At 46.4% G+C, this 13,475-nt stretch overlaps 1 protein-coding gene across 1 annotated transcript; it reads right to left on the minus strand.

The window, feature by feature from the left end:
- Positions 1-449: 449 nt before the first annotated feature.
- LOC142580727 (beta-1,3-galactosyltransferase 5-like) lies at positions 450-13,178 on the minus strand. The gene is made up of 4 exons (XM_075691169.1): positions 13,084-13,178; positions 10,438-10,737; positions 8,405-8,731; positions 450-872 (listed from the first exon to the last, which is right to left on the minus strand). Exons 1-4 carry the CDS (start codon positions 13,176-13,178, stop codon positions 524-526), a joined length of 1,071 nt encoding a protein of 356 aa, XP_075547284.1. The 3' UTR covers positions 450-523.
- Between the last annotated feature and the right edge of the window lie 297 nt (positions 13,179-13,475).

Here is a 13,475-nt window from a genome sequence, read left to right on the forward strand (position 1 = left end):
AAGGTGTGTGCAGCACTTAGAATGCGTAGTCTGCAATTATCCGTTAGGGAAAACATCTGTTATTTCAGAATCATACAGTTAGTTGTAATTCGTAATAGTAACGAAGAGGGGGCATGAGAGTGTCATTACACAGCGTAAAGACTGAGGACGACAACATCTGCTGCTTGAGCTAATTTAACATTCACGTCAAATGATGGTCACTTGTGTTGCCGGTATTATGTAATGTAATGTAGTGTGTGTGTGTGTGTGTGTGTGTGTGTGTGCGTGTGTGTGTGTGTAATACTAGACCATATTGTAATACTAGACTAGCGCTAACAAAACACCATCCAACTGTTAAATTGTTTTCGCTTAGCCCTGAGAAACAAGAAACGGAAAGAAAACGCCGTTTGCTGGAGACCTACAAATACGTAGCCGCTACGACCCTCCGAAGAGATGTACAGAAACACCGTCACATATCGTCATTTTCTATTGTCGTATAGCGCAACAGCACGAAGGCAGCAATTGCGCGCGCGCGCGTGGGCCATCAGCAGTGGCGGTCGGTGCCGTTGAGCGGAGTGCAGGCCCCGGCCGTCTGACCGCGCGCGAGCGCCCACGCGGTGCGCAGGGTGTCGGGCTTGGCGACTGTGGCGGCCAGCAGTCCGCGGTAAGCGCACGGGTCTGCCAGCTCGTCGCAGCAGGCGAAGCAGGGCGAGTTGAACAGCCTCAGGTGCAGCTTGGACGCGACGATTCCCGTGAGGAAGACGTTCTCGTGGTGCAGGGCGGGCGTCTCCAGCGCCTTCCGAAGCATCGGACCCACGATGGCCCCCGACATCACGTACGCAGCACCGGACAAGTAGACAGGCACCCATGAGCCGGCTGGGCTTCCGTAGTGCCTGTAAGCGCGCAGGGATAGGTGACTTGTGTATTTCGCAGTTGCGGGAGGGCTTTATTATTTATTTAAACGCGAATCCTTCTTTGTCCCAATCCTGCACCTTACGGAAGTACTAGTACACTCAACACAAGTTACAACGCGCGAGCTGTTTGCCACATGCTTTCGCGTTGTAGCTCATACTGAGCGCGATATTACGTATCTCTCCGGCATTGCACAATCTTGGCGACAGGCCCAGTTTACCCAATGCACGCCCTTCCGAATCAGGCCAGGGAGACACAGAGTTCTACTTTAAAGTTTTAAGATCATCATCATCATCATCATCATCATCATCATCATCATCATCATCATCATCATCATCATCTTCATCATCCTGGTGACGCCCACTGCAGGGCAAAGGCCTCTCCCATACTTCTCCAACTACCCCGGTCATGTACTAATTGTGGCCATGTGGTCCCTGCAAACTTCTTAATGTCATCCGCCCACCTAACTTTCTGCCGCCCCCTGCTACGCTTCCCTTCCCTTGGAATCCAGTCCGTAACCCTTAATGACCACCGGTTATCTTCCCTCCTCATTACATGTGCTGCCCATGCCCCCCCCCCCCCCCAATTTCTTTTTCTTGATTTCAACTAAGATGTCATTAACCCGCGTTTGTTCCCTCAGCCAATCTGCTCTTTTCTTATCCCTTAACGTTACACCCATCATTCTTCTTTCCATAGCTCGTTGCGTCGTCCTCAATTTAAGCAGAACCCTTTTCGTAAGCCTCCAGGTTTCTGCCCCATACGTGAGTACTGGTAAGACAGAGCTGTTATACACTTTTCTCTTGAGAGATAGTGGCAACGTGCTGTTCATGATTTGAGAATGCCTACCAAACGCACCCTAGCCCATTCTTATTCTTCTGGTTATTTCAGTCTCATGATCCGGATCCGTGGTCACTAACTGCCCTAAGTAGATGTATTCCCTTACCACTTCCAGTGCCTCGCTACCTATCGTAAACTGTTGTTCTCTTCCGAGGCTGTTAAACATTACTTTAGTTTTCTGCAGATTAATTTTCAGACCCACCCTTTTGCTTTGCCTCTCCAAATCAGTGAGCATGCATTGCAATTGGTCCCCAGAGTTACTAAGCAAGGCAATATCATCAGCGAATGGCAAGTTACGAAGGTATTCTCCTTTAACTTTTATCCCCAATTCTTCCCAATCCAGGTCTCTGAATACCTCCTGTAAACACGCTGTGAATACCATTGGGGAGATAGTATCTCCCTGTCTGACGCCTTTCTTTATTGCGATTTTGTTGCTTTCTTTATGGAGGACTACGGTGGCTGTGGAGCCGCTATATATATCTTTCAGTATCTTTACATACGGCTCATCTACACCCTGATTCCGCAATGCCTCCATGACTGCTGAGGTTTCGACTGAATCAAACGCTTTTTCGTAATCAATGAAAGCTATATATAAGGGTTGGTTATATCCCGCACATTTCTCTATCGCCTGATTGATAGTGTGAATATGGTCTATTGTTGAGTAGCCTTTACGGAATCCTGCCTGGTCCTTTGGTTGACATAAGTCTAAGGTGTTCCTGATTCTATTTGCGATTACCTTCGTAAATACATTGTAGGCAACGGACAGTAAACTGATCGGTCTATAATTTTTCAAGTTTTTGGCGTCCCCTTTCTTATGCATTAGGATTATGTTAGCGTTCTTCCAAGATTCCGGTACGCTCGAGTTCATGAGTCATTGCGTATACAGGGTGGCCAGTTTTTCTGGAACAATCTGCCCACCATCCTTGAACAAATCTGCTGTTACCTGATCCTCCCCAGCTGCCTTCCCCCGTTGCATAGCACCCAAGGCTGTCTTTACTTCTTCCAGCGTGACTGGTGGGATTTCAAATTCCTCTAGACTATTCTCTCTTACATTATCGTCGTGGGTGCCACTGGTACTGCATAAATATCTATAGAACTCCCCAGCCACGTGAACTATCTCATCCATATTAATAATATTGCCGGCTTTCTCTCCTACCGCATACATCTCATTCTTGCCTACTCCTAGTTTCTTCTTCACGGCCTTTAGGCTTCCTCCGTTCTTGAGAGCATGTTCAATTTTATCCATATTATACTTCCTTATGTCAGCTGTCTTACGTTTGTTGGTTAACTTGAAAAGTTCTGTGAGTTCTGTTCCAGTTGTAGGGTTAGAGACTTTCATACATTGGCGTTTCTAGATCCAATCTTTCGTCTCCTGCGACAGTTTACTGGTATCCTGACTAACGGAGGTACCACCGACTTCCATTGCACACTCCTTAATGATGCCCACAAGATTGTCATTCATTGCTTCAACACTAAGGTCCTCTTCCTGAGTTAAAGCCGAATACCTGTTCTGTAGCTTGATCTGGAATTCCTCTAGTTTCCCTCTTACCGCTAACTCATTGATTGGCTTCTTATGTACCAGTTTCTTCCGTTCCCTCCTCAAGTCTAGGCTAATTCGTGTTCTTACCACCTTCTGGTCACTGCAGCGTACCTTGCCGAGCACGTCCACATCTTGTATGATGCCAGGGTTAGCGCAGAGTATGAAGTCTATTTCCTTTCTAGTCTCGCGCTTTGGGCTCCTCCACGTCCACTTTCGGCTAACCCTCTTGCGGAAGAAGGTATTCATTATCCTCATATTATTCTGTTCTGCAAATTCTACTAATAACTCTGCCCTGTTATTCCTAGAGCCTATGCCATACTCCCCTACTGACTTGTCTGCAACCTGCTTCTTGCCTACCTTGGCATTGAAGTCGCCCATCAGTATAGTGTATTTTGTTTTGACTTTACCCATCGCCGATTCCACGTCTTCATAAAAGCTTTCGGCTTCCTGCTCATCGTGACTGGATGTCACGATGACCAGGAAGTCGGAAGTCGGATGACCAGGATGACCGGATGTAGACCTGTACTACCTTCAATTTGTACCTCTTATCAAGTTTCACAACAAGACCTGCCACCCTCTCGTTAACGCTATAGAATTCCTGTATGTTACCAGCTATATCCTTATTAATCAGGAATCCGACTCCTACTTCTCGTTTCTCCGCTAAGCCCCAGTATCACAGTACGTGCCCGCTTTTTAGCACTGCATATGCTTCTTTTGTCCTCCTAACCTCACTGAGCCCTATTATATCCCATTTACGACCCTCTAATTCCTCCAATAACACTGCTAGACTCGCCTCACTAGATAATGTTCTAACGTTAAACGTTGCCTGAAACCTACTCTCCCTTTCCCCCTCTATGCTCTCATCTTTCTTTCCCCGCCCCCATTCCCCTTTACGCTGCGCCGTGCTCCCATATAGGCTGCAGAACTGAGCGTATTTTCCTTCTCCCAAATCACGAAGAAGAAGAAGAAGGTTCAGATTCTAATGGCGGCCTGTCCGGATTTAAGCTAGGGCAGCTTATGCGGTTTTAGACCACACTACGCTTGTCCCTGCGCTACTTTCGTGTCTATGTATAGTTAAGGTGTCGCTGTTTTGTGTGGCTGCTGTACGGCTGCACCCCACAACCCAGCACAGGTTTGACAGCCAGACGTGTGGCTGTACGTGAACTTCGTCGCAAACGTGCGCCTCGCTTTTGTTGAGCATACCAAGGTTACACAACTTGCAGTGACGGGCACGCCCTTTTGTCGCAATACCGAGCACAGGTCCACGGGTGTCCGCGTTGTCGCGAAGCCACAGGACGGTTTTCACTTTCGTCTGTGCGACATCCTCTCCTCACAAGCACTCCATTTACGCATCACCCGTCGCCGCATCCCTCCTTCCCATAGTGCAAACACTGCAGTATCATAATCTGTCCGGATCCAGGAAGAAAGTTGCGCTTTGAAAGCACGCATTAATGTAGAGCATTAGCCAAATATTTGCGGTGAGGAAGTTCCCAAATGTCCATGCATGTATGGAATCGGCCGTCGTTGATAAGAACCCCTTGATCCCTATTAGAATTGCCCATGAAATGAGTCGACCGTATAATCTAATATTTAAAAAGAAGAAAGAGAGAAACTTTTTGAAAAAAAAGAATGATAATCATATATGACGTACACTTGTTGCTCAATACATTGTGGGTTTAGTTAAAATTTGATAAAACCTGGAGATTTATGCAGGGTGTCGAACCAAACTCGAACCGGAATTTTGGGTGCAGATGAACCCAAACCCAAAGCGTTACTTTTTTGAACGTGCCTGAACGCGAACCAACCTGAAAGAAAAAATAGTTGCCAGTTTGGCCCGGAACGGTTCAAGAATATAAAGCTACAACAGATGCTCAATAGTTTGCACGATTGTCTGATGAAATACTACTTTAATCGGCGCACCCTACTAGCGTATTGTTACGACTCACGACTTGGATTGTGTGTGTGCGAGAATGGGGATAGACGGTGGGCGTGTGCTAGTATAACTACGGCGACCTACGCCGAGACGCTCGCACTTTTCAAGTCGGCCATGCCAGTTATGTTTCGCGGCCGAGAAGTTGTTTCACGGGCTCCGCGTGGTCAACATTTCTGGTGACGCACCAAATTGGGCCGTTAGGCCAACTTCTTACTAAAGCTAGACAAACATGGAGAGCGAGAAAGACGACGCCCTCGAAGATGGATATCGACCAGTTCAGCTGTATGACTTATTGCAACCACAAGACTGTGGTCTCAAATGAATGCCGTCACCTTCTCAGTGAGTGATAACCGCGTCTATGAACGGCAGGCGAAATCGGCTTTTATTGTGTGCAATGGTTCAACGCACGTTTGATGCTTAGTCAAGAACATCACAACGCTTTTCGAGTTGGAGAAATTATTCGTTGGGAACAATGTGAGTGCTTTTGACTTCCTTTTCCGCCGTTAGCAAGCGCGAGACGCCGTGCCACGTTCAGGTGCGCAAGCAACATCGACGTATGGCTCAGCACAGTATGGCTCGGCACAAACAGTCCTTGCTCATCGTGCAGAAGCATCGTCGACATCACCTGCATCTCAAAAAGCAGAAAACTGAGCGCAATGTGAAATGCTGGCTTCTTTCTTTGCTACAGACTAGAAGCGTGAAGTTGTAACTTATGTAAAACTATGCCAATTCGCACTGTCTTCGACACCATAGATCACATGTCACAGTTTCTCCACTCCAGTCCTATGGTAAAAACCTGAAGCAAAACAAAAATTAGCTGCTTCTGCTGCTGTCAAAGCAACGAGTGTGGAAGCTACGCATACCTTACGCTGACGAAGGGATTCTCGTTAATTGCCTCAGTCTTCAATATGAATGCATGAAAATTCCCCCCTATATGTGTAATTAATTCGTCAATTTCAGCCTCCTCTTGATTAAACATGCGCATGCACCATAAGGACAAGTCGATAGTACTATGCAGCATATAGCCTTGGGGTAGGATAAAATGGACTGCGCCGAACCGCTTTGCGAACAGGTTCAGGGTTGGAAACCGGTTCGCGAACCGTTAATAATTTTTATTCCCCCGAACCGAAACCCAACACCGGAACGAAATCAGAGCTCGTTGAACCCGAACCCGAAACAAACCGCTTCTTTTTTCTATTCGACACCCTGCCTTTAGGGGCGGATCGGTTTGCTGCCTCCATGTGTTCATGCTTCACCGTCAACGACTGAATGGCGAAAGATGGCGTGACAAGCAATAGGTTACATACACACCAGTCCACGTGTGGGGGAATACCAAACTACAGAACAAATAGAAAAGCGTGGAAAGAACGACAACAGCAGTACGTATATATATATATATATATATATATATATATATATATATATATATATATATATATATATATATATATATATATATATATATATATATATATGGTGTCTCAGCTAACTTTAGCCTGAGTTTAAAAATATGCCGATGCATTCTAAGACGACGCGACCAAATGCATGTTGCCTCAGTTTTGTATGTAATGTGTCCCGCTATCTTTTTAATTTTGCTTAATTTGATAATTCGTCAAGATTATTTAACCAACTTCTGAAGCAACGTAGTTAGGCAAAAGAAAAATCAAAGTAGAAAGTTTTAGAGCGCTTTGAAAAACGTCCGATTAGACAGTTTATGACTTTCTGTTTATTAAGTATTAGTGTTTTTCAGCTTACTGCGGATGCCCGCGCAATACAAAACAAAATACCACGTGATATACCCGCCTGCGCGTGGTGATGCAGCGCTCCCAAACTGTCCACGTAAAAACGAACGTAGCATCTAGCAGGGCGAGCTGCCGCTTAAGAGGCGACAGTGCAGTTACGAAGGCGTTGGCTGCGCGATTTACGCCAGCAATGTGCTTCCCTCGCGGCGCTTCATGATTGCGATTAGCAGACTCAGCGACAGCACACGCGGTTGTGCGCGGAACGCTTGGGAGTAGTGCAATCATGATGCGAAAGCGGGCATGTCACGTGGTGTTTTTGTATTTCCACAGTAAGCTGGAAAACACTAATGCTGAATAGAGAGAAAGACAGAAACTGTTTGTTCGGACGTTTTGCAAACCACTCTGCAATTTTCTAATTGGAATTTTTCCCTAGCTTCGTTGTTTTAGAAGTTGGTTAATTAATTTTGACTAAAGATCTAATTAAGCAAAATACAAAAAACAGCGTGACACACTACATACAAAAGTGAGCAACATGCATTTGATCGCGTCGCCTTAGAGTGCATCGGAATGATGTTAAACTCTGGCTAAAGTTAGCTGAAACATCCTGTGTAGAGTACTGCATAGTACTAAATAAATAAATAAATAAGTAAATAAATAAGTAAATAAGTAAATAAATAAATAAGTATATGTAAACGAGAAGAAAGGGGGTTAACCGAGGGCCCGATTTTTATTGGTCATATCATAAGAAGCCAACAAACACTGACACTAAGGACAACAACATAGGGGAAATTACTTGTGCTTAATAAATGAAAAAGAAACCTCAAATTAATGGAAATCAAAGTGGATGAAAAAACAAATTGCCGCAGGTGGGAACGATCCCAGAACCTTCGCATGCGAAGGTTGTAGGATTTTTACTTTTGACTAAATTTGTACTTTATACGCAGCAGACTACATCATTGTCATAGTAAAACCTTTCGTCAGCATTTAAATGACCTTTTTGTTTTTAACTGTAAGTGTGGTAGCTAGTGAGACCTACTAATCTGCGGAAAATACCACGTTGTGAGCCACAAATACGTGTTCCTGAGACATCAATGATTAAGAGAGGAATAACAGCGCTTAAGCATACGGGACAGAAGGCAGGCAGAGACGAGGATGCGCTAACTTGCACTCGCTACCAGAACTGTAAAATCACACAAGCCATTGCCCACGGACGCCAGCAATACCTCTAATCAGTTCATTGTTTTGACGCCGTACTCCATTATATCTCATCATCATTGTCAAACGCAAACAACAATGATGGATGGCGCGTCTTCATGAGGGTATGAACAGCAATAGGCGAATACATATACTGCGTCTGTTAATGAAGCTCCCTGAAAAACCGGGCTTAATGTCCTTTTCTCCTGCACATGCTAGAGAAAGCCTAAGCTATAGCTGTAGTACGACAGCTGCCGCCACACGCACCTTCGGCGTTTGCGACCGATCGGCCTGCTCTCGTGTCGCTTGCCGAGCAGGAAGCCAGCGCTGTTGCCGCGGCGCGTGTCGTTCTCGAAGGCGGCCTTCTTCGCCTCCAGTAGTCCGACCAAGCCCGGCAGGTCCACGTAAGCGTCGTCGTCCGCCTTGAGGACGAAGCTGACACGCGGACAGAACGTGTGCGCCCACTGGAGAAGGAGCAGTGACTTGAGCGTCTGGTTCCTAGTGGTATCCTCGAAGTCGGCGCGGATCACGTCTCCGAACACCGAGCTTTCGGGGAGAACCGACGAGTCGTCGCTCTGTACCGAGCCGATCGACCTGCATTTAGTTGTTGCCCGACAAACTAAGCTAACAATACTGTGTGCTTGTCATTTTTTTTTACCTCTGCTGCGCCGTAAGCTCTCATGCTTCGTATCTGTAATCAGTGCTTTACTTCCAACTCTTGAGCAAGATGTGGTTGCAACATCAGATCGTTTTGACCTCGCAAGCTTCGTACCTCCTTGTGTGACGGGTTACACAAAAGGCTCCTTGTGTTAAGGAACCTCGTGTGACGCGCGCACGCACGCACGCACGCACACACGCACACACACAGACGCACACACACACACGCACACACACACACACGCACGCACATACATGCAGATACACACACACACGCACGCACACGCACACACACGCGCACACGCGCAGGCATGCACACACACATACGCAAATACACGCACAAACACATGCTCATGTGCACGCGCACATACATCATTAGCGTAGGCGGCACGCCAATGGCAAAACACACTCACGGATTTCTTCGCGAAATCGGCCCAAGATCTTGATGGTGAGCTGGTAAATGCAAATATCAGGGGCCCAATTCACAAAGTTTTTGTTCCAAGTGTTCTTTGCCATTGGCCAACCGCCTTCGCTAATAATATATACAGCATCACGATTAGATGGAATTTTCTCTTACGAACACTTATAGTGTAGGAATTTTTTTGTGTCTGAATACGAGGTCCCATGAGACCAACACGCTTTGAGCAGTAACATCAGGCCAGAATGGATTGCTATTGGCAACACACGTGACGGTCACCCGTATTATCTGAGCTCTCTGCGTTCTAGCTCTATATCTTGCAACTCATGCAAGAATGCGTGCAGCCACTGTGTTTTTCTAGTTCTCTGAGCGCTCAGACATTGGGCTATCGAGATGGCACCACTTTGCTGAGCTAAAGCCACGTACGTGACGCTGGGACACTCTTGTCGCTTAACTAAGATAAGCGACTTTGATAAAGACGATGCTTTATAGCCTACTGTTCAAGCGTATTCCGCAAACATTGGGCTGTTATAATGTCAGCGCAGGGCGCTTGCAAGGTAGTGTATAGCCGGTGAGCAAGTTCCTTCCAAGAAAAATTTGCGCCTTATCGGGCTTTTCTTGTTCCCTAAAAATAATCGTCAATAACCTTAGGTTTACTTACTTGCTGTAACGCTGCGCTACCGGTACTTTCAGATCACAAACGGCATACGCGTATAAGCGTGACAAAGCGTTCCTGAGAGGAAAGCATATAGCGAGAGCAGAGTGTTAAGCAAAGGAAATGTGCCCAAGATTGATGAAAAATATTGGTTGGGGGCCCTATAAACCCTTAAGGAGATAAACATATTTTTTAGAGTGTTGCAACAGCAGTAAACTAGAAAGCAGTGATGTCAATGTTTGGAAATGGCGCCCATATATCACTTCTCAAACGTTTCCTGGAATGAGCTGTTAGTTGACTCAGGAACTCGTGAATCTAAGCAACTGAGCACTAACCACGGGCAGGAAAAGGAACCAAACTCAGTGCGCTTATCAACGGATAGGCAAAAATAGTTGGGGACGGGTGAAAGTCGGAGGCCAGAATAACGAAGCAGTTGATGCGATATAACTCTTGGTACACGAGCAGGCGCCTTCCGCTCGGCGGATACTAGGGTAACACTGGAAGGGGCATTTTGTCCTACGGTGAACTGACAGCGGCGACGAATAGCTTCAACCGTGATTTGACAGTCACCTTTCACGAGCGCTTTTCACGGTCCTTTGTCCGGCGGCATCCTCGGTGTACCGGCCGAGTAGGAAGTAGACCGCGCTGTGTCCCGGCTGGGCGTCGCGGGCCCACGTATCGCGGATGGCTTGGCGCTCGGGAGCGTGGTCGGGCGCCGAGCACACCACTACGGCCAGGAAGCTAGGGCACGACGCGCGCGGCAGCGTCCCGAAGGCGCCTCCGCTGGCAGACGCCAGGAGCCGGAGATTAGCGGCCGCCGCTGTCGCTGCCGCCGGCGGCGGCTGCGACCAGGTCGTGTCCACGCGGCTCCTGTTAAAAGGCAGCGAAACGTAACACCCCATATTTTTGCACATTTGTCCTCTATATGTGTTGCGCAAGCGGACACAGGCCCAAGGTCTGTGTCTGTCTCGTGTTTACGTGTCAATGTCGTCGCGTGTGCCACCTGAGCAGCTCAACTTATGCACCACAAAGTCACGCTATATCAACTAGTCCCCGTCGAAGTGCTGCTGCTGAACGTTATTTCAAGTAGACATTGAAAGCGGCTCGTGCTCCGCCTCCCCTTTATGGAGAATGGAGGGAAATGCCATTTCTCGACAGAAGTGGTCATTAACAACGCACGTCGGCGATTCCCGAGCTTAACTTTTGTTTGCAACAAGGAGCCACTTTCAATGTCTACTACGACGGTGGAGGCAGAGAGCATTTCCAACAGCCGGACGGTGCGCATTTCCGAGTTGAGACGAAACTTCACTTTGACCTGCGGGTGTGGATGCCTGCATTTTTGTGAATGTGCTTTCTGTATAGTTTGCCCCAAAACATGTACTTGATCGGATTCATCACACTCTGCTGTCAAGTGCCAGCTTCCGTCTTTTCCGTGAGTGATCCACGGTATATGCGTTAGAATCTTGTGCAGCCGAAGATAATTAATATCGCTAGGCAAGACAAGTACACATAGGGAATAACTAAATACTGCTAAATTGCGGGACTACAAGCGCTCGTTTCTCATGTTCGACAGCAAGATGTTAGTGAGACTTTGCCACCTGAGGGTACAGCGGAGAGTGCATTGAAGTCTGCAGGGCACCGTGACCGGGAGGTCAAAAAGTGGGACCATGGTGCCTTCGCACATGTGAGAGGATGCGATATCATCAGGATGCCATCAAGTACTGCAAGAGGATGCCATCAAGTGCTTCACATTCTCTCATTGTGTGAGTCCTTGATGGACGGACGCTATCTCCAGTTCGTAAATTGAACAGATCTCGCACTCATGTCATACTGTTGTCTCCTGTATAAGACGGGGAATATGCGCTCTGTCAACACACGCGCTAACGCGCGTGTGTTGACAGAGCGGGGGGGGGGCTGGCTTTGACCTTGTACACAGCGTTCTTTTGCTCTCAATTCGACACGCTAAAACACTTTCCCTCGTTTCCGCGTCCTCCCGCCTCACACCCTCCCCCCTTTAGAAGAACCCCACCTATATATACTGTGGCGAGGAAAGCATATGTCGCCTTGAAGAAGACAAGTCCACTTGTCGAAACGTTGGCGCGTGCATTCACCTTGTTCACGTTTTGCTCGGTGTCTCCTGTAGAAATTTATAACCTTCCGCAGAAGGTTCAAACTCAAGGGCAGAAAAACGAAGGAAAGGGAAAGTGAAGCAAGGCTGCTAAATGCGGAAGGGCATGCGATACCAGCACAAATTAGTGCCTTATTATTTCTAATACCGCGCAGCGCAAAACTTCCTTTAGAACTTGTGCAACTGTCAACGAATGAAACGCGATAATGTGTACGTGCGACATTTCGTTGCATTTGGCACCTCGTGTTAAGCGTACTGCGAAACTTTAAACGCTCATATTTGGATCTCCGAGGGCTAAGAACGATATTCACGTGCTTTTCGCTGTATTTGCTGAAGCTCGTGCGCATCACCATGCCGCATCATATATTTGCGGTTAAGCATGCACATTGTTCGATAGTTCAATTGTCTGCGCTTAAAAACAGAATGATGTAGTTTGACGCGATACAGGCAGTAAACTGAGTTACCAGTTCGTGCTCGTTTTGTCGGTGCGCCCTTGTGCGGGTGGCTTTTCGCACACAGACAATTGTGGTATCAGATATGCCCCAACCAACTCACCAAAATGTGTTAGCACTCGCATTAGCCCATTTCATTCCTTGAAGGCTGCCAGACTAGCCCACAAGGGTATTCAAAACGTTAAAAAAGTATATATATATATATATATATATATATATATATATATATATATATATATATATATATATATATATATATATATATATATATATATATATATATATATATATATATATATATATATATATATATATATATATATATATATATATATATATATATATATATATATATATATATATTGACATTTGAACCGCACAGCCTCAAATTCGCTGACGCATTCCGCTCTTCAGTGATGAGGTTCATACGCTCTGTTGGGCTTGCGCTTAACTACGATGATCGATATGCCTAGAAGTATGTTTAGCGGCGCCCTCGTTCCGAAAACATGGAACTGGCACAGAAACAGATGCGCACGCTCGGGCGCAGGTGGAACCCAACCTCTGCACATCTGTACGCGTCCCCCGTATTGTACTTGCCAACACTGTTGCCCTGTCGCACTCAGTGGCTCGACTCACCTGCGCGCAAGCAGGAAATAAATAAGCAGTGAGGTGAAGCTCAGCCAGACCGCGATGGTGACCCGGCGCAACAGGATGATCAGTAGCTTACTCATCAAGAACGCTCTTTGCTTGTTTGCTCCTCAAATAATGGCACTTACCCACTATAGGATATTAGCCAAGAAAGCGGCGCTAAGTAAGAAAAGAAAAACAGTTGAAGAAAGAAATAAGAAAACTATAGTGCAAATAGTACAAATGGTAATAAAAACTAACTAACTAGATATGTGTTGGTTATAGTGAAGTGAGACGCATGGCTTGCACAAGAAGAACTGATTTGCAGGCATATTATAAAAAATATTTCAATGACAACGATAAAATTTCCGAAGGATCAAATTATAATCTCAGTCAGGATT

Source organism: Dermacentor variabilis, chromosome 1 (genome assembly GCF_050947875.1).
Source record: "Dermacentor variabilis isolate Ectoservices chromosome 1, ASM5094787v1, whole genome shotgun sequence".
In the NCBI taxonomy this organism is placed as follows: domain Eukaryota; kingdom Metazoa; phylum Arthropoda; class Arachnida; order Ixodida; family Ixodidae; genus Dermacentor; species Dermacentor variabilis.

Coding starts and splice junctions, on each gene's coding strand:
- LOC142580727 (XM_075691169.1), bottom strand. CDS start 13,178: ATGAGTAAGCTACTGATCATCCTGTTGCGCCGGGTCACCATCGCGGTC. Junction 10,738..13,083: donor TATTTCCTGCTTGCGCGCAG/GTGAGTCGAGCC, acceptor GCCTTTTAACAG/GAGCCGCGTGGACACGACCT. Junction 873..8,404: donor ATCGGTCGCAAACGCCGAAG/GTGCGTGTGGCG, acceptor GCGCGCTTACAG/GCACTACGGAAGCCCAGCCG.